The 19,879-nt window shown below is 27.8% G+C and overlaps 4 protein-coding genes and 1 long non-coding RNA gene across 15 annotated transcripts; 4 read left to right on the top strand and 1 right to left on the bottom strand.

Annotated features, from left to right (window-relative positions):
- LOC147908563 (uncharacterized) lies at positions 1-4,550 on the top strand. Of its 3 annotated transcripts, none has more exons than XM_087409985.1 (9): positions 1-304; positions 433-552; positions 672-789; positions 1,104-1,194; positions 1,305-1,421; positions 1,487-1,577; positions 1,948-2,081; positions 2,264-2,396; positions 4,096-4,550. In XM_087409985.1, exons 1-9 carry the CDS (start codon positions 161-163, stop codon positions 4,150-4,152), a joined length of 1,005 nt encoding a protein of 334 aa, XP_087266111.1. In that variant the 5' UTR covers positions 1-160; the 3' UTR covers positions 4,153-4,550. The 3 variants fall into 3 exon arrangements, with proteins under 3 accessions (XP_087266111.1, XP_087266110.1, XP_087266113.1); XM_087409984.1 differs by having other exon boundaries at positions 927-1,194; XM_087409987.1 differs by lacking the exon at positions 4,096-4,550 and having other exon boundaries at positions 927-1,194; positions 1,948-2,099; positions 2,264-2,353.
- On the bottom strand, positions 2,416-6,059 carry LOC147908562 (uncharacterized). The gene is made up of 2 exons (XR_015546291.1): positions 5,865-6,059; positions 2,416-5,382 (listed from the first exon to the last, which is right to left on the bottom strand). It is a non-coding gene; the product is annotated as an uncharacterized LOC147908562 (long non-coding RNA).
- Positions 6,060-6,508: 449 nt separating this feature from the next.
- Positions 6,509-11,275, top strand: LOC147908561 (uncharacterized). 6 transcript variants are annotated; one of them, XM_087410010.1, is made up of 10 exons: positions 6,509-7,008; positions 7,125-7,244; positions 7,358-7,475; positions 7,619-7,886; positions 7,998-8,114; positions 8,178-8,268; positions 8,669-8,802; positions 8,991-9,123; positions 10,823-10,902; positions 10,990-11,275. In XM_087410010.1, the coding sequence occupies exons 1-9, from the start codon at positions 6,868-6,870 to the stop codon at positions 10,877-10,879; spliced, it is 1,179 nt and encodes a 392-aa protein (XP_087266136.1). In that variant the 5' UTR covers positions 6,509-6,867; the 3' UTR covers positions 10,880-10,902; positions 10,990-11,275. The 6 variants fall into 6 exon arrangements, with proteins under 6 accessions (XP_087266136.1, XP_087266135.1, XP_087266139.1 ...); XM_087410009.1 differs by having other exon boundaries at positions 6,509-7,011; XM_087410013.1 differs by lacking the exons at positions 10,823-10,902; positions 10,990-11,275 and adding an exon at positions 10,241-10,816 and having other exon boundaries at positions 6,509-7,011.
- Positions 11,276-11,543: 268 nt separating this feature from the next.
- LOC105147111 (protein GVQW3) lies at positions 11,544-11,954 on the top strand. The gene has a single exon (XM_011057897.2). The coding sequence runs from the start codon at positions 11,544-11,546 to the stop codon at positions 11,952-11,954; it is 411 nt and encodes a 136-aa protein (XP_011056199.2).
- A 2,588-nt stretch (positions 11,955-14,542) lies between these two features.
- Positions 14,543-19,563, top strand: LOC105147107 (uncharacterized). Of its 4 annotated transcripts, XM_011057894.2 has the most exons (10): positions 14,557-15,295; positions 15,412-15,531; positions 15,651-15,768; positions 15,913-16,180; positions 16,293-16,409; positions 16,473-16,563; positions 16,940-17,073; positions 17,262-17,394; positions 19,101-19,180; positions 19,278-19,563. In XM_011057894.2, the coding sequence occupies exons 1-9, from the start codon at positions 15,155-15,157 to the stop codon at positions 19,155-19,157; spliced, it is 1,179 nt and encodes a 392-aa protein (XP_011056196.2). In that variant the 5' UTR covers positions 14,557-15,154; the 3' UTR covers positions 19,158-19,180; positions 19,278-19,563. The 4 variants fall into 4 exon arrangements, with proteins under 4 accessions (XP_087266083.1, XP_087266081.1, XP_087266082.1 ...); XM_087409955.1 differs by lacking the exons at positions 19,101-19,180; positions 19,278-19,563 and adding an exon at positions 17,720-19,094 and having other exon boundaries at positions 14,547-15,295; XM_087409956.1 differs by lacking the exons at positions 19,101-19,180; positions 19,278-19,563 and adding an exon at positions 17,637-17,703 and having other exon boundaries at positions 14,552-15,295.
- Positions 19,564-19,879: the final 316 nt, after the last annotated feature.

Below are 19,879 nucleotides of genomic sequence, written 5' to 3'. Positions count from 1 at the left end.
ATTCGCTTTGCTTGCTGGCATATTAAGCAATTGAAGATACAATTTACTAAATGAGAAAAACTGAAATATTTTCAACCAACTGTTAGTTTAATAGAATCGGAAAAAGGGAATAGACAATTTCTTATTTTTCACAGTTAAATGTACTTCAGGGTTTACAAAGATGATTTGTCTTGAGACGAAACACTTCAGGCTCAATAGATTTCTTTTGCTCGCGATTGGTTTATGGCCTCACCAGAGATCGAAACTTGCTCAAACTCAATTTATCGTACTTTTTAGTATTTTAACAACTTTTATCGTATTTCAGGTGATAATAAGCGATTTTTCACACAAAACAATAATTAACAGAATAGAATTTGAAATTTATAAATCACACTAAGGAATTATTCATTTAATATGAAATTTTCAAAAGAATCAGTAAAATCTTATTTACAGTTTACAACGTTTATAACTTCAAAATGTACCACACATCTTATTACGAATGTTCTGTCTTCCGCATTTTTCTCTATTTGCTATGCGATTAAATATCATTCGTTTTGGATTAACTCTAATACTGTAAGTCAAATATTTATTATACAGTTTCCAGACAAATATTCGTGATAAATAAATCTTGAAATATAACATTTTTTAAATATTTTATATGAAAACTGTATACAACATTATTGATGAAATAGATGAGAGTTTCCCTAGAACAACTTCAGCATGTTTGTAATGAAATAAAAAATAAAAATGAAATTGCTATCATAGAAAAGTATGGCCGTATAGGAAAACATCAAACGAGAATAATTACGAGTAAGATAGTGCATATATGCTTACATTTTAATAAATCTTTAATAAGAGTAAAAAATTTATAAAGTTTAAATAAATTTTACTTAAATAAATTGTTGTTTATACATATGTATATAATGCACTTTCTAATTTAATGTTAGTATTTGCCGCATGTAGCATATCTACTTATCTCTTCCTGCCAATCTGGCCTCGTTTATTTGATGTAATTCTGGCTATAAACAATTCCCGATCACGCTCTGCAGCGATTTATACTCTAACAGAATATTTTGTTGATCAAGAAAACTTTTCCTACTTAATTCTTTTGCATACAAACGCAGCCTCGTGTATAGGAGCAACTGCAATGGTAGCAACAGGCACGATGCTGATAGCGTACCTCAAACATATTTGTGGAATGTTTAGTATTGCAAGGTAGAATTCAATATAATCATTTGTTTTATAAGTGAAATCTATTCTTTGTTTATCGTCAATTAAATCTAAAAAAATTAAGGAATTACAGAAAAATATATGTATTCATATAGTTTCCGTATTAAGAAGGCAATGACAATTAATATGCAACAAGATGTTTCTGAAGAAAAAATGGTTATAATTTATAAAGGAATAATCTGTGCGATAGACATTCATCGCAAAGCTACAGAGTCAGTACACATTCTGTAATCTCTGTCTGTAACGTGCTCTACTAATTTTTGTTTTATTTCTAAAGGTTTTCTCAAGTTTTTATAAGGAGTTTTGAAAGATCTTTCTTCTGTTTAATAGCGGCTGGTATGGTTTGTGTAACTAGCAGTCTTGTTCAAGTAAGTTTTATTTTATGTTATTAAACGTATCCATGAAAGTTACAGTTTTTATAATATTAAATTTAAATAAAGAATCTTAAATTAGAGCAGTACGGAAAAATAATTTTCTTTAAAAATAAAATCATTCAAGAAATCATCATTATTCTTCGTTTAACTTTTTTTTATAATCATAAACTATATATCTATCCATTATTCGCATACGTATGTTATAAAAATGATACAGTTTCCTAATATGCGAAATCCATACAGAAAATAATTTATTATTTTGTAATGCAAGCAGTATAATTTTTCCTAAGGAATTACAGAAAAATTATAAAATTTCTTGTAAAAAACTAAAATACATGTATAACATATGTATCATATTTTTTAGATCATATCATATAATAGTACAGAGCAACTTGTATTAGGACTTAGAAACATAAGTATCCTCTATGTATACATGTTTTTGTCTAATTATATCGCACAAGATATTACAGATCACAATGAATACGTATTTGCTACAGTGTAAGAGACATTTACATCGTACGTTTATACTTAAGAAATTGTTTTACAATATTCTTGTAACAAAATGCTGAGTTAACATAAGTATTCGAAAATAATACTATTCTTGAACGAATATACTATAACAAATATTTTTATTTTTTTCATATTATGTTTTCATTTATTAAATTATTATTGATTTGTAGATATGATGTTGAATGGTATGTTGCTCCATTACACATACAAAAAATGATGTTATTTCTACTGCAAAAAGGTACAAAGGCTTTTCGTTTGATTCTCGGTGGAATATTCGTTGCGTCTATGGAAAGTGCTGCTACGGTAAGAGATATATACAAACTTTTTCTTCTTCGCGAATATTAATATTTAATCAAAAATAATAACATTCACAGTCATGCAATATTCTGACTACTTTAGAATTATTTAGATAATCAAAAGGTAGCTCTATCAAAATAAATTGAAAATGAAATTTAAATTAGCTGAGCTAAAAAAATAGAATAAAGAACAACGAAAACTGTTAAAATGATACTATATATTCATTTGGTGTGTTGCACTCTAAAATGTTATACAATAAATCAACTTTCGTTATTTGAAAATATATTGATGGATTAATCTGAAAAAATGAATAATTTAAATAAGTAGCGGGAAGTCGCCTATATCACATCCCTTAAGGTTTAAACAAAATTGTAACAAAAGCACCGAAGGGAGCAGAACATTTGTGTAACTACATTAAACTTTGATTCAATGAAAATAAAACGATACTTTTACGAAAATAAGCATTAAATATTTGTTTGAATCATAAATATAAAAAAAAATAATTTCGATATGATTTGGAGAGCGGATCATTAAATTGTATCAATAGATTTCTAAATGATATCGCGCGCCCAAGGTCGAAAGAAGAGAATGGACGGAATCCTCTGCAATCATTAATACATATATTTACGAAAAATTCCTGCCTTCCTCCCCCTCGCAAAGGCAAAGTGAATTTTTTTTAAATTAAATCTCGCTTTGCGTACAAACCTATGTATAACCGCGTTTCACGTGGAAAATTGTAAACCCCTGAACAATGAAAGAGAAATTTTAATATTAATAAACAAACGTTAATATATCGCTGTAAGAGTCAGAAAAACATATGCACATGTAGTGTAGAGCATGTTGATTATGAAGATGTATTCCGCAGCTGTGACAGATTTCCTACTTTAATATAGTCGAGTGTTAACTTTAACACTTATAATAATATCTCGTTTCGCAGGACAATCCTGCACTTTTTTCTGTCAAATTGTTTTATTTTATGCGTCAAATGAGATAATTTCATCGAAATCGGAAGTGCGGTAATTCTTCTCCTCTTCGGATAATTACCAATATCAGTTTATATCTTAAAAACTTATTCTTCTTGTCCTTGAATTCTGCAGAGTCTTTATGCGTTATAGGTTTTTTAATAATTCTTCGCGATCGATGCTGATCACATGTAACCTAACGTGCCATGATAAGAAGAATTCGCGTCGCTTGTGAAAATCGTACCGGTACAATAAAGACCAGTGACAAGAACGATTTATCTAATTCATTCTATTTTTACAAATTTGCAATAAAAACATAACTAATAAATATTTTGCTAATTTTATGAGATATTCGAAAAGAATTTAAACATCAAATTTTCACTCTGTAGTACACTAAGATTCACTTATCACCTTCTATTGATAGCACTTTAAGTAAATTGTGCAAAGACTTAAATCAGACAAAACCAAACAAAATCAATTTTGAATGTCACTCGTAAACAGATGGCTCAAAGACAAAACAAAAATGGCTGTTCTTAACCCATGTTACTAGCGTCACATCAGTGTCATTACTCTTAAAAAAAAATGTTTCGTTTAGAAAATACAATAGAGATACGATTTAATCAAAGATACGATCTATCTAACTCCACCCAATATTGTTAATCCATTATTTTAACAGACATTCTCCACATAGCTTCAATACAGTTTCTTGCAAATTGAAACAAAAGAAGTTATTTTCATTACAGTTGATGGGTACTTCAATATCTTACTTCACTGTTCTCTATTCTACAAGTACGAAATAATAATTGCAAAATAATTAAGACAGGTATGTATAAAAGTGAGATATGAGAAAGTAAGAGAGAGAAAAACAAAAAAGAAGAAAAATGTAAACTAATTTGAAAATCAAAAATCAAAATCGTTTAGCCCTTGGGTTTAAGTGTCGCTTCCTGTAAGTATCGTTTCAAATCGAAAAAAGATGAAAATTATTAAACAAAACAATCGTACATATTATAAAATATTTATATAAAAAAATATAGAATTTAGAATTGACATTATGTTAATAAGTCACAACATTGCACTATTTATGTCAGAAAGAGTCGTGCCGCGCACCTGCGAAGTCTATTATCGCACGATTGCCTCGAATAAAGTATGTATTTCTTTATGTAAAATAAATATATGTTGCATTATTGCTATAATCAAATCGATCGCTTAACCATACACATTTCCCAAAAAAATGAATTACCATCATGTGTTTTTTTTGTCCGACAATAACATTTCCTTCTACATTGCATTTAATTTAAAATAGGCAATTCAGCTTAAAATTTAAATAAAAAAGTATTTCATTATATTTCGAGGACGATAATATTTTTAACTATAATTAAATAATTCAATGACTCGCCTAATAAACAAAATATTAAGTTCCAATTTGTAGCGATTTGATCATATAATCGATCAAATCTCGTTCGAATTCGAATAATCTTGTACTTTGTAATTCAAATAAGTTATATCATTTTCCATGTTAATAAATTCTGTATTATAAGCAAGATATTTAATTGTTTTATATATATATATATATTTATTAAGAATGTGTAGGTACCCGAATTTCAGGATAAAATTTTTGATTCTGGAATTCCCGAAATTATTCGGAACCCGATATTCGAATCGGGACAATATTTTTCTGACCGATCCTAAATTTTTACGTTTAGAAACGTTCCCATAAATATCATTTAAGTATTCATAATTAAATGCAAGTATACATAAAAAAAAAATCAATTTGTGAAAAATTGTTTTACCTTAAATTGAAGTATCGATCGTATAACTTTTCGACAATTTCTGATATTAATCTTTTACTTCGTTATTACTTTCATCTTTACTTTCGGTTATGTCATCAGCATTGGAAAACAATCGTTCGCTTGAGACTTGAGTTGCGGGAATAGCAAGATACAATCTAGTTACTGCTGTTAATATCAGAAATCATATGAAATAACGTTATACTTCCACCAATCAATTATTTCGGTTCTAGATACTATCTTCTGCAAAGTCAACGCCTTTAATTTTTATATATAAAGAATGCAAATAAATTTGTATCTTTTTCCTTTTTGGATCATGCAGAGCCTCGTGAATAAACATCTCTAATTTATTATTTATTAATTTCGGTTCAATGTATAAAAAATAAAAATAAAAAGAATCATTTCAATAAATGTACACTATTAAAAGCGAAATATTTAAATTAAAATTAACAAAGATGTATGGTGGAATTTCTAAGATATGCAAAAGTGTTAAAATTAATTTAACTTTCTGCATGTCTGAAAAAAAGTCCACTATACATTAAAATCAACATTTTAATTTTAGTTTAATTATGGTTAGTCAATAGTATACGCAATTTGGAAAATGTACCGTTATACCGTTGTCATGTAATAAGTGATACGGTGATACTGATGGTATCTATTAAATTTATTTCATTTTCAAAAGATAAAATATTCCGCTTTAAACTGACAATAGTTCCGATATTTACCGTCGAAAGACGATTTTTGAACCATGGGTATAATAACCTGGCAGATGTTAATGTTTTGCATTCCATAATAAGTTCAAAACAGAACTACAAAAAAAATATTGCACGCTACACACACACATACACACACACACACACGCGCGAGCGCGCGAACGCATATCAAAGAGATGTTAGAAATTATATATATATATATATATATATATAATACATATATACATGAAATTATATGTATATAAAAATAATATACATATTTTACGTATACATATATTGTAATATGTATATATAAATTTTATACATATATACATAAGGGGTTATATATAGGGATTATATATACACATACATTTCTTCTTTTCTGGTTTAATACGAAGATAAACTCACTTTCAATGTGTTTGTTATACAAACTATCAGAAATGTGAATTTAATTAATTTTTTCCGATAAAGAATTATTAGATACCTTTACTTATAACATCACTGTGGATAATGTTATACAAAAGTATATGTAAAATATAAATACTTTCAATGTAAAGCGTTACACACAAATTAAATATAAATTAAGTATATATTTCAATAATTTAAGAATAAACACATTTTGTTGATACTTAAGACTAAATTTAATAATCAACACTACATAAAAAGATCAAACATACTTTGTGAGTGCATGCACTAGAATGAAACGCATATTACAATAAAAAGATGATTGCGCTTGCGCGGCTATCTATCGACTTTCCCTATGAATGTTTTTCCATAGAATAAAAACATCTATTAAATTTCTCTCAATTAAATCGATCCTTTAATCATGTTTTTCTTATAAAAAAGTGATGAATTCTAAGTACTTTAATCTCGTGACATTATTGCATTTCGCTTTGCATATTAAGCAATTGAAGTTACAATTTACAAAAACAGAAAAATAGAAACAATTGCAACCAACTGTTAGATTAATAGAATCAGAAAAAGAGAAGGTAATTCCAAATTTTACACGGTTAAATGTACTTCAGTGTTTACAAAGATGATTTTCATTGAGAAACACTTCAGGTTGAATAGATTTCTGTTGCTCACGATAGGTATATGGCCTCACCAGAGATCGAAACGTGCTCAAATTCAATTTATTGTACTTTTTACTATTTTAACAACTTTTATTGTATTTCAGGTGGTAATAAGTCATTTTACATGCGAAACAATATTTAACAGAATTCAAAACTTATTAATCACATTATGGAATTACTCTTTTATTATGAAATTTTCAACAGAATTATTTATTTGCAGTTTACAACGTTTTTAACTTCAAAATGCACTGCAGATCTCATTATCAATGTTCTGTCTTCCGCATTTTTCTTTATTTGCTATGCGATTAAATATCATTCGTTTTGGATTAATGCCAATACTGTAAGTCAAATATTTATTATAGTTTCCAGATAAATATTCGTGATAAATAAATCTTCAAATTTGAGATTTTTTAAATATTTTATACGAAAACTGCAATATTATTGATGTAATAGATTAGAGTTTCACTAGATCAACTTCAGCATGTTTGTAACGAAATAAAAAATAAAAACGAAATTGCTATCATAGAAAAATATGGCCGTATAGGAAAACATCAAACGAGAATAATTACGAGTAAGATAATATATATATGTGCTTTCATTTTAATGAAGTATTAATAAAAATAAAAACATTTATATAACTTAAATAAATTTTACTTAAATAAATTCTTGTTTCTTATACATATGTATATCATTCACTTTCTAATTTAATGTTAGTTTTTGCCGCATGTTGCATATCTATTTATCTCTTCCTGCCAATGGGGCTTCATATATCTGATGTAATTCTGGTAATAAACAATTCCCGATCACGCTCTGCAGCGATTCATATTGCAACAGAATATTTTGTTGATCAAAAAAAATTTTCCTACTTAATTCTTTTGCATACAAACGCAGCCTTGTGCATAGGGGCAATTGCAATGACAGCAACAGGCACGATGCTGATAGCATACCTCAAACATATTTGTGGAATGTTTAGCATTGCAAGGTAGAATTCAATATAATCATTTGTTTTATAAGTGAAATCTATTCTTTGTTTATTTTCAATCAGATCTAAAAAAAATTAAGGACTTACAGTAAAAAATATGTATTCATATAGTTTCCGTATTAAGAAGGCAATGGCAATTAATATGCAACAAGATGTTAATGAAGAAAAAATGGTTATAATTTATAAAAGAATAATTTGTGCGATAGACATTCATCGCAAAGCTACAGAGTCAGTACACATCCTGGAATATCTGTATAACGTGCTGTACTAATTTTTGTTTTATTTCTGAAGGTTTTCTCAAGTTTTTATAAGGAGTTTTGAAAGATCTTTCTTCTGTTTAATAGCGGCAGGTATGGTTTGTATTACTAGCAGTCTTGTTCAAGTAAGTTTTATTTTATGTATCATTTATTAAACGTATCATTCCATGAAAGATACAGTTTTTATAATATAAAATTTAAATAAAGAATCTTAAATTAGAACAGTATGGAAAAATAATTTTCTTTAAAAATAAAATCATTCAAGAAATCATCATTATTTTTCGTTTAACTTTTTTTATAATTATAAATTATATATACATTATTATATATATATACATTATTCGCATATGTATGTTATAAAAATGATACAGTTTTACAATATGCGAAATCCAAAAGAAATTAATTAATTATTTTATAATGCAAGCTGTATAATTTTTCTTAAGGAATAGATTACAGAAAAATTATAAAATTTCTTGCTTGTAAAAAGCTAAAATACACATATAACATATGTATGATATTTTATAGATCATATCATATAATAACACAGAGCAACTTGTATTAGGACTTATAAACATAAGTGTCCTCTATGTATACATGTTTTTGTCTAATTATACCGCACAAGATATTACAGATCACAATGAATATGTATTTGCTACAGTGTAAGAGACATTTACATCGTACGTTCATACTTAAGAAATTGTTTTACAATATTTTTGTAACAAAATGCTGAGTTAACATAAGTATTCGAAAATAATACTATCCTTGAACGAATATACTATAATAAATATTTTTAGTTTTTCATATTATGTTTTCATGTTATGTTTATTAAATTATTATTGATTTGTAGATATGATGTTGAATGGTATGTCGCTCCATTACACATACAAAAAATGATGTTATTTCTACTGCAAAAAGGTACAAAGGCTTTTCGTTTGATTCTCGGTGGAATATTCATTGCGTCTATGGAAAGTGCTGCTACGGTAAGAGATATATATACAAACCTTTTCTTTCCCGCGAATATTAATATTTAATCAAAAATAGTAACATTCACAGTTATTCAATATTTTGACAATACTTTAGAATTATTTAGATAATCAACTAAGGTAGCTCTATTAAAATAAGTTGAAAATAAAATTTAAATTAGCTGAGTTACAAGAATAGAATAAAGAAAAGCGAAAACTGTTAAATTGATACTATATATTGATTTGATGTGTTGCACTCTAGAATATTATACAATAAATCAACTTTCGTTATTTGAAAATATATTGATGGATTAATCCAAAAAAATGAATAATTTAAAAATGTAGGGGGAAGTCGCCTTTATCACATCCTTTAAGGTTTAAACAAAATTGTAACAAAAGCATCGAAGGGATCACAACATTTGTGTAACTACGTTAAACTTTGATTCATTGAAAATAAAATGATACTTTTACGAAAATAAGTATTAAATTCTTGTTCCAATCATAAATTTAAGAAAATATAATTTCGATATGATTTGGAGACCGGATCATTAAATTGTACCAATAGGTTTCTAAATGATATCGCGCGCCCGAGGAAGAAGAGAATGGACGGAACCCTCCGCAATCGTTAATACATATATATATATACGAAAGATTTCTGCTTTCTTCCCCCTCGTAAAGGCAAAGTGAATTTTTTTTAAATTAAATCTTGCTTTGCGTGCAAACTTAAAAACCTATGTAGAACTGCGCTTCGTGTGAAAAGTTGTAAACCCCTGAACAATGAAAAAGAAATTTTAATATTAATAAACAAACGGTAATATATCGCTGTAAGAGTCAGAAAACCGTATGCACATGTAGTGTAGAGGATGTTGAACATGAAGATGTACTCCGCAGCTGTGACAGATTTCTTAATTTCGATATAGTCGTTAACATAAACACTTAAGATCTCATTTCGCAAGGCAGTCCCGCACTTTTTTCTGTCAGATTCTTTTATTTTATGTAAAAACGAGTCAAATGTGCTAATTTCATCGAAATCGGAAATGCGATAATTCTCCTGGATAATTACCAATATCAGTTTATATATTAAAACCTTATTCATCTCAGTCCTTATATTCTTCAGAGTCTTTTTGCGTTATAGGTCTTTTAATTCTTCACGACCGATGCTAATCAAACGTAACCTCATAATGCGTAGCTGCGAGGAGATAATGAGAGCTCGCGTCGCTTGTGAAAATCGTACCGGTACAATATAAAGACCAGTGACAATTTATCCGACTCACTCTATTTTTACAAATTTGCAATAGCAACAAAACTAACAAATATTTGGTTAATTTTATGAGATACTCGAATAGAATTTAAATATCTATTATCACCTATAGTACACTAAGATTCATTCATCACCTTGTACTGATAGCATTTTAAGCAAAAATTGTAAAAACTTAAATCAGACATCAAACAAAATAGTTTTGAATATTACTCGCAAACAGACGGCACAAAGACAAAATAAAAATGGCAGTTATTAAACCATGTGACTAACGTTACATCATCGTTATTACTCTTAACAAAAAATGTTTAGAAAATACAATGGAGATACAACTAATCAATGATACGGCTTATCCAACTCCACCCTATATTGTCAATCTATTATTTTAACAGACATTCTCTACATAGCTTCAATATAGCTTCTTACATATTAAAACAAAAAAAGTTATTTTCATTACAGTTGATGGGTACTTCAATATCTTACTTCACTGTTCTCTATTCTACAAGTACGAAATAATAATTGTAAAATAACTGAGACAGGTATGTATAAAAGTAGAAAAGATATGAGAAAGTAAGAGAGAGAGAAATGGAAAACAAGAAAAATGTAATTTGACTAAAATTGTTTAGCTTTCAATTTTAGGTGTCACTTGCTGTAAGTAAAGTTTCAATTCGAAAAAAAGGTAAAAATTTATATTTAAACAAAAAATTACATACATATTATAAAGTATTTATATAAAAAAATACGGAATTTAAAATTGACATCATATTAACAAGTTACAACATTGAAATGTATGTGTTAGGAAGGATTGTGCCGCGCACCTGCGAAGTCTATTATCGCACGATTCCCTTGAATAAAATATGTATTTCTTTATGGAAAATAAATATCTCTTGCAATATTGCTGTAATAATCAAATCGATCGCTTAACCATACACCTTTTCCAGAAAAGTGAATCACTATCATGTGTTTTTTTATCCGACAATAATATTTCCTCTACATTATATTTAAATTACGAGGGTAGGTTGAAAAGTAATGCCTCCGATGCTTTAAAAAAAAAGGAGGTAGGAGAAACCGGTATAGTTCGTTGCGTCTCGTTGTGACATCTGTCTAGAATCAGTATGTCAAGTTCCATGTTGGTACGAGCACGCGTTCATATTTTATTATCATGGAAACGAAAAGCAGTATGGAGGTTAGGTTAAAGCAACGCGCAGTTATCGAGTTCCTCGTCGCAGAAGGATGCGAACCTAAAGAGATTCATGCTCGTTTAAAAAATGTTTACGGTGACGAAACGATTGATATTAGCAATGTTCGAAGATGGGTTGTGAATACGAAAAAAGTTAATAGTGGTTCGCTTAAAATTTCTGATTTATCGAGGTCTGGTCGTCCGAAAACTGCGGTGACAGATGGCAATGTCCAAAAGATTGACGACTTGGTTCATGAAAACCGAAGGATTACGCAGCATAAAATTGCTCGTATCGTGGGTATTTCTAAAGAAAGAGTGAATCATATTATCAGTAATGAGCTCAAGTATCGAAAGATTTTCGCAAGATGGGTCCCAAGGATGCTCACAGACGAAATGAAGAAGAAGACTTGATATGTGCAAGGAAATTTTGACTACTTTCCACTACTAAAAGATGACCTTAAGGGACATCATTTCGACTCGGACAACGAAGTTCAAGAATTTGTGAATGCTTGGTGTCGGAATAAAGAGCCACAATTTTTCGTTGACGGGATGGACAAATGGATACATCGGTTACATAAATGTATTAATGTCAATGGCGACTATGTCGAGAAAAAATCATGGGATTTTTAAATAAAGATTTTTCTACCTACTGTAATTTTTTGGTAATTTTTTTATCCATTCTAGAGGATTTTGTTGAGGTGGAGGCATTACTTTTCAACCTACCCTCGTAAAATAGACAAATCAGCTTAAAATTTACATAAAAAAGTATGTCATTGTATTCCAAGCACGGTAATATTTTTGACTATAATTAAATAATTCAATGATTCGCATAATACACAAAATATTAAGTTCCAATTTGTAGTGATTTGAATAATGCAACAAGATGTATCAGAAAAAACAATAGATTTTTCATATTACTGTAATCTTTTTATTTATAACAATTCAATGTTAGTATCATCGAAAATATAATATTATAATAACATATATCATAATAAAAATTAAAAAAAGTTTAATTTGAAATCATATCAATTCTTCCGTTGATTTTATACATTAATTTATTGTACATATTTAGAAAAAGCAGATCTTCGAGAATTTTCTCACTGAATGAAAGAAACGCTAATTTAATATAATACGAGGTAAAAAATGATTTTTTACTCCTTAGAATATTTATGACTCTAAAAACCAGGTTTACTTAAAAATGTTTTTTTTTTTAGAATTATTATTGTACTATTTACAATCAAATATAACTCGTTTAATATTAAAATAAAAATTGTATGAGTAAAATAATTATTTATATATGTTATATGTTGTACTATAAAAGGTCACACAAAAAGTTCCTGGAATTAATTTGTAACACAAAATAATAATTAATTTTACAATACAGAAATAATTAATTTTATTTACATTTATATAAGATTTCTTTTAAAGTAGTTCCCTTTTAAAGTTATAAAGTTTTCAGTCGAAGGGGAGGATAAATTATCACTGATTTTCGCAAGCAAGTTTCGTTCCTTATAGAATGAAGATTGGTGTCGAGTCTAAATATTTTCATCTCAATCGGATTCTCTTAGTCGCTCTTGGCTTATGATCATATTATCGATCATATCCCGTTCAAATTGGGATAACCTTATATTTTCGAATTCAAATAAATTATATAATTTCCTATGTTAATATATTCTATATTATATGCAGGATATTTAATTGTATTATATATACATATATTTATTAAGATGTGTGGGTACACGAATTTGAGGATAAAATTTTTGATTCGGGGATTCCCGAATTTCTATTCGGAACCCGATATTCAACTCGGGACAATATTTTTCTGATCACTCCTACATTTTTAAGTTCAGAAATATTTCCATATGTAATTAATGCTTTATGTAATTAAATGCAAGAATTTATAAAGAAAAAAATCAATTTATGAAATTGATGTTCTATTTTAAATTGAAGTGTAGAAAGTATAAATTTTCAACGATATCTGACATTTTTTGCTTCGTTATTACTTCGGTATTTACTTTGATATTTACTCCGTATGGCCGAAAATGTTACCAGCATCAGAAAACAATCATTCGCTCGAGACTTGAGGAATAGCGAGATATTTTCTAGTTACTGCTGCTAATATATATCGGGAATCGTATAACGTTTTACTTCCACCAATCAATTATTTCGGTTCGTTTAGATACTATAGGTTCTGTAAAGTCTAGGTATTTATTTTTTATATGTAAATAATGCAAATAAATTTGTTTCTTTTTCATCTTTGGATCATTCAGAGCCACTTAAAAAAACATCGCTAACTTATATTTCGGTCCACTTACTTAAAAAATATAAATAAAAAAAATCATTTCAATAAATGTACACTATTAAAAGGAAAATGTTTCAGTTAAAATTAACATTTAAGTTAAAATTAACAAAAAATGTATGAAGGAATTCCTAAGCAAAAATATTAAAATTAATAAAAGTATTTAAATATAACATCCTTCTGCATGTCTGAAAAATCCATTACGACATTAAAATCATCATTTTAGTTTTAATAGTTTAATTATGTTTATTCAACAATATACGCAATTTGGAAAAATGTACTGATACACCGTTGATATGTAATAAATGATGTATGGTGATACTGACATTATCTAATAAATTTAATTAATTTTCAAATGATAAAATATTTCTCTTTAAACAGTCAATAGTCCCGATCTTTGATTTTCCATTGAAAGACGATCTTTGGGTACATTAACCTTGTATTCAACAATATTTTGCATTCCATAATAGGTTCAAAACAGATCTATAAAAGGAATATTGCATTCTATATACACAAGAAAGCAAAAATATAAAAGTGGTGTAATAAATAATTTATAATAATAAATATATATAATGCATATATATATTAATATGTATATATAAATAATATATATGTATATATATTATATATATATATATATATACACACATATATCATACATTTCCCCTTTTCTAGTTTGAAGATAAACTCACTTTCAATGTGTTAGAAATGTGAATTAAATTAATTTTTTCGGATAGAATATTATCAGGAATTTTTTATTTATAACACCACTGTGAATGATGTTATATAAAAATGTTATATATAAAATATAAACTTCAATATAAAAGGTAACATAAAATATTAATAAGCCGTACATTTCAATACTTTAAGAATAAACATATTATATTGAGACTTAAGGTTAAATTTAATGACCAACACTATCTTAAAAGTTCAAACGTGCGAACCTTGTAAGTGTACGCACCAGAATGAAACGCACATTACAATAAAAAGCGAAGATTGCGCTTGCGCGGCTATCTATCGACTTTCCTATGAGAATATTTTTCCATAGGATATAAACATCTATTAAATTTCTCTCAATTAAATCGATCATTTAATCACGTTTTTCTTATAAAAAAGTGATGAATTCTAAGTACTTTAAGCTCGAGACATTATTGTATTTCGCTTTGCATATTAAGCAATTGAAGTTGCAATTTACAAAAAGAAAAAAATAGAAATAAATGCAACCAACTGTTAATTTAATAGAAAAATCGGAAAAACGGGAATAAGTAATTTCTTATTTTTCACGGTTAAATGTACTTTAGTGTTTACAAAAATGATTTGTCTTGAGAAACACTTCAGGCTGAATAGATTTCTGTTGCTCACGATAGGTATATGGCCTCACCAGAGATCGAAAAGTGCTCAAATTCAATTTATCGTATTTTTTACTATTTTAACAACTTCTATTGTATTTCAGGTGATAATCAATCATTTTTCATGCGAAACAATAATTAACAGAATTCGAAACTTATTAATCACACTAAGGAATTATTCTTTTAATATGAAATTTTCAATAGAATTATTTATTTGCAGTTTACAACATTTTTAACTTCACAATGCACTGCAGATCTCATTATCAATGTTTTGTCTTTGGCATTTTTCTTTATTTGCTATGCGATTAAATATCATTCGTTTTGGATTAATGCCAATACTGTAAGTCAAATATTTATTATACAGTTTCCAAACAAACATTCGTGATAAATAAATCTTCAAATTTGAAATTTTTTAAATATTTTATACGAAAACTGCATATAATATTATTGATGTAATAGATCAGAGTTTCACTAGACCAACTTCAGCATGTTTGTAATGAAATAAAAAATAAAAACGAAATTGCTATCATAGAAAAGTATGGTCGTATAGGAAAACATCAAACGATAATAATTACGAGTAAGATGTGCATATATGCTTACATTTTAATGAATTATTAATAAAAGTACAAAAATTTATAAAACTTAAATAAATTTTACTTAAATGAATTCTTGATACTTATACATATCATTATACTTATATATATCATTTACTTTCTGTTAGTTCTTGCCGCATGTGCCATATCTATTTATTTCTTCCTGCCAATCTGGCATCGTATATTTGATGTAATTCTGGCTATAAACAATTCCCGATCACGCTCTGCAGCGATTCACATTGCAACAGAATATTTTGTTGATCAAGAAAGATTTTCCTACTTAATTCTTTTGCATACAAACACAGCCTTGTGCATAGGGGCAACTGCAATGACAGCAACAGGAACGATGCTGATAGCATACCTCAAACATATTTGTGGAATGTTTAGCATTGCAAGGTAGACTTCAATGCAATTATTCGTTTCATAAGTGAAATCTATTCTTTGTTTATTTTGAATCATATTTAAAAAAAAATTAAGAACTTACAGTAAAAAATATATATTCATATAGTTTTCGTATTAAGAAGGCAATGGCAGTTAATATGCAACAAGATGTTAATGAAGAAAAAACAGTTATAATTTATAAAAGAATAATCTGTGCGATAGACATTCATCGCAAAGCTACAGAGTCAGTACACATTCAGCAATGTCTGTATAACGTGCTCTACTAATTTTTGTTTTATTTCTGAAGGTTTTCTCAAGTCTTTATAAGGAGTTTTGAAAGATCGTTCTTCTGTTTAATAGCGGCTAGTATGGTTTGCATAACCAGCAGTCTTGTTCAAGTAAGTTTGATTTTATGTTATTAAACGTATTATTTCATGAAATATACAGTTTTTATAATATTAAGATTAAATAAAGAATCTTAAATTAGAGTAGTATAGAAAATAATTTTCTTAAAAAATAAAATCATTCAAGAAATCATCATTATTCTTCGTTTAACTTTTTTTTTATAATCATAAACTATATATACATTATTCGCATACGTATGTTATAAAAATGATACAGTTTTCTAATATGCGAAACCAATAAAGAAAATAATTTATTATTTTATAATGCAAGCTGTATAATTTTTCCTAAAAAATTACAGAAAAAATACAAAATTTCTTGCTTGTAAAAAGTTAAAATACACATATATAACATATGTATCATATTTTTTAGATCATATCATATAATAACACAGAGCAACTTGTATTTGAACTTTTAAAGATAAGTGTTCTCTATATATACATGTTTTTGTCTAATTATATCGCACAAGATATTACAGATCACAATGAATACGTATTTGCTACAGTGTAAGAGACATTTGCATCATACGTTCATACTTAAGAAATTGTTTTACAATATTCTTGTAACAAAATGCTGAGTTAACATAAGTATTCGAATATAATACTATTCTTGAACGAATATACTATAACAAATATTTTTATTTTTTCATGTTATATTTTCATGTTATGTTTATTAATTTATCATTGATTTGTAGATATGATGTTGAATGGTATGTCGCTCCATTACACATACAAAAAATGATGTTATTTCTACTACAAAAAGGTACAAAGGCTTTTCGTTTGATTCTCGGTGGAATATTCATTGCGTCTATGGAAAGTGCTGCTACGGTAAGAGATATATACAAACATTTTCTTGCTCGCGAATATTAATATTTAATCAAAAATAGTAACATTCACAGTCATTCAATATTTTGACAATACTTTAGAATTATTTAGATAATCAACTAAGGTAGCTCTATTAAAATAAGTTGAAAATAAAATTTAAATTAGCTGAGTTACAAAAATAGAATAAAGAAAAGCGAAAAATGTTAAATTGATACTATATATTGATTTGATGTGTTGCACTCTAGAATATTATACAATAAATCAACTTTCGTTATTTGAAAATATATTGATGGATTATTCCGAAAAAATGAATAATTTAAATATGTAGGGAGAAGTCGCCTATATCACATCCTTTAAGGTTAAACAAAATTGTAACAAAAGCACCGAAGGGAACACAACATTTGTGTAACTACATTAAACTCTGATTCATTGAAAATAAAATGATAACTTTTACGAAAATAAGTATTAAATTCTTGTTCCAATCATAAATTTACGAAAATATAATTTCGATATGATTTGGAGACCGGATCGTTAAATTGTACCACTGGGTTTCTAAATTATACCGCGCGCTCGAGGACGAAAGAAGAGAATGGACGGAACCCTCCGCAATCGTTAATACATAAATGTACGAAAGATTTCTGCTTTCCTCCCCCTCATAAAGGCAAAGTTAATTTTTTTTAAATTAAATCTCGCTTTGCGTGCAAACTTAGAAACCTATGTAGAATTGCGCTTCATGTGGAAACTTGTAAACCCCTGAACAATGAAAAAGAAATTTTAATATTAATAAACAAACGGTAATATATCACTGTAAGAGTCAGAAAACCGTATGCACATGTAGTGTAGAGGATGTTGAACATGAAGATGTACTCCGCAGCTGTGACAGATTTCCTAATTTCGATATAGTCGTTAACATTAACACTTAATATCTCATTTCGCAAGGCAGTCCCGCACTTTTTTCTGTCAGATTCTTTTATTTTATGTAAAAACGTGCTAATCAAATGTGCTAATTTCATCGAAATCGGAAATGCGGTAATTCTCCTGGATAATTACCAATATCAGTTTATATATTAAAACCTTATTCTTCTCAGTCCTTATATTGTTCAGTCTTTTTGCGTAATAGGTCTTTTAATTCTTCACGACCGATGCTAATCAAACGTAACCTCACAATGCGTAGCTGCGAGGAGATAATGAGAGCTCGCGTCGCTTGTGAAAATCGTATCGGTACAATATAAAGACCAGTGACAATTTACTCTATTCCAACTTACTCTATTTTTACAAATTTGCAATAGCAACAAAACTAACAAATATTTTGCTAATTTTATGAGATACTCGAATAGAATTTAAATATCAATTATCATCTATAGTACACTAAGATTCATTCACCACCTTGTACTGATAGCACTTTAAGCAAAAATTGTAAAAACTTAAATCAGACACCAAACAAAATAGTTTTGAATATTACTCGTAAATAGACGGCACAAAGCCATAATAAAAATGGCAGTTCTTAAACCATGTGACTAGCGTTACATCATCGTTATTACTCTTAAAAAAAAATGTATAGAAAATACTATGGAGATATAACTTAATCAATGATACGGCTTATCCAACTCCATCCTATATTGTTAATCCATTATTTTAACAGACATTCTCCACACAGCTTTAATATAGCTTCTTACAAATTAAAACAAAAGAAGTTATTTTCATTACAGTTGATGGGTACTTCAATATCTTACTTCACTGTTCTCTATTCTACAAGTACGAAATAATAATTGTAAAATAACTGAGACAGGTATGTATAAAAGTAAAAAACATATGAGAAAGTAAGAGAGAGAGAAACGGAAAAGAAGAAAAATGTAAACTATAATAATTTGACTAAAATTGTTTAGCCCTCAATTTTAGGTGTCGCTTGCTGTACGTAAAGATTCAATTCGAAAAAAAGGTAAAAATTTATATTTAAACAGAAAATTACATACATATTATAAAGTACTTATATAATAAAATACGGAATTTAAAATTGACATTATATTAACAAGTTACAACATTGAAATGTATATGTTAGGAAGGATCGTGCCGCGCACCTGCGAAGTCTATTATCGCACGATTCCCTTGAATAAAATATGTATTTCTTTATGGAAAATAAATATCTCTTGCAATATTGCTGTAATAATCAAATCGATCGTTTAACCATACACCTTTTCCAGAAAAGTGAATCACTATCATGTGTTTTTTTATCCGACAATAATATTTCCTCTACATTATATTTAAATTAAAATAGACAAATCAGCTTAAAATTTACATAAAAAAGTATGTCATTGTATTCCAAGCACGGTAATATTTTTGACTATAATTAAATAATTCAATGATTCGCACAATACACAAAATATTAAGTTCCAATTGATAGTGATTTGAATAATGCAACAAGATGTATCAGAAAAAACAATAGATTTTTCATATTACTGTAATCTTTTTATTTATAACAATTCAATGT

Source organism: Acromyrmex echinatior, chromosome 9 (assembly GCF_024713525.1).
Source record: "Acromyrmex echinatior isolate Ae372 chromosome 9, ASM2471352v2, whole genome shotgun sequence".
In the NCBI taxonomy this organism is placed as follows: Eukaryota; Metazoa; Arthropoda; class Insecta; order Hymenoptera; family Formicidae; genus Acromyrmex; species Acromyrmex echinatior.
The sequence above is the reverse complement of the archived record's forward strand: the minus strand, read 5'-3'. Positions and strand labels throughout refer to the sequence as shown.

Excerpts from the sequence above, each read along its gene's own strand:
- LOC147908561 (XM_087410009.1), top strand. The coding sequence starts at position 6,868 with ATGATTTTCATTGAGAAACACTTCAGGTTGAATAGATTTCTGTTGCTC. Across the intron at positions 8,115-8,177 it reads ATTCATCGCAAAGCTACAGA|GTTTTCTCAAGTTTTTATAA; the intron begins GTCAGTACACAT and ends TTATTTCTGAAG. Across the intron at positions 9,124-10,822 it reads CTATGGAAAGTGCTGCTACG|TTGATGGGTACTTCAATATC; the intron begins GTAAGAGATATA and ends TTTTCATTACAG.
- LOC105147107 (XM_087409955.1), top strand. The coding sequence starts at position 15,155 with ATGATTTGTCTTGAGAAACACTTCAGGCTGAATAGATTTCTGTTGCTC. Across the intron at positions 16,181-16,292 it reads GGAATGTTTAGCATTGCAAG|TTTTCGTATTAAGAAGGCAA; the intron begins GTAGACTTCAAT and ends ATATTCATATAG. Across the intron at positions 17,395-17,719 it reads CTATGGAAAGTGCTGCTACG|GGAGAAGTCGCCTATATCAC; the intron begins GTAAGAGATATA and ends TTAAATATGTAG.
- LOC105147111 (XM_011057897.2), top strand. The coding sequence starts at position 11,544 with ATGGAGGTTAGGTTAAAGCAACGCGCAGTTATCGAGTTCCTCGTCGCA.
- LOC147908563 (XM_087409984.1), top strand. The coding sequence starts at position 161 with ATGATTTGTCTTGAGACGAAACACTTCAGGCTCAATAGATTTCTTTTG. Across the intron at positions 305-432 it reads CAACTTTTATCGTATTTCAG|TTTACAACGTTTATAACTTC; the intron begins GTGATAATAAGC and ends TCTTATTTACAG. Across the intron at positions 1,195-1,304 it reads GGAATGTTTAGTATTGCAAG|TTTCCGTATTAAGAAGGCAA; the intron begins GTAGAATTCAAT and ends GTATTCATATAG.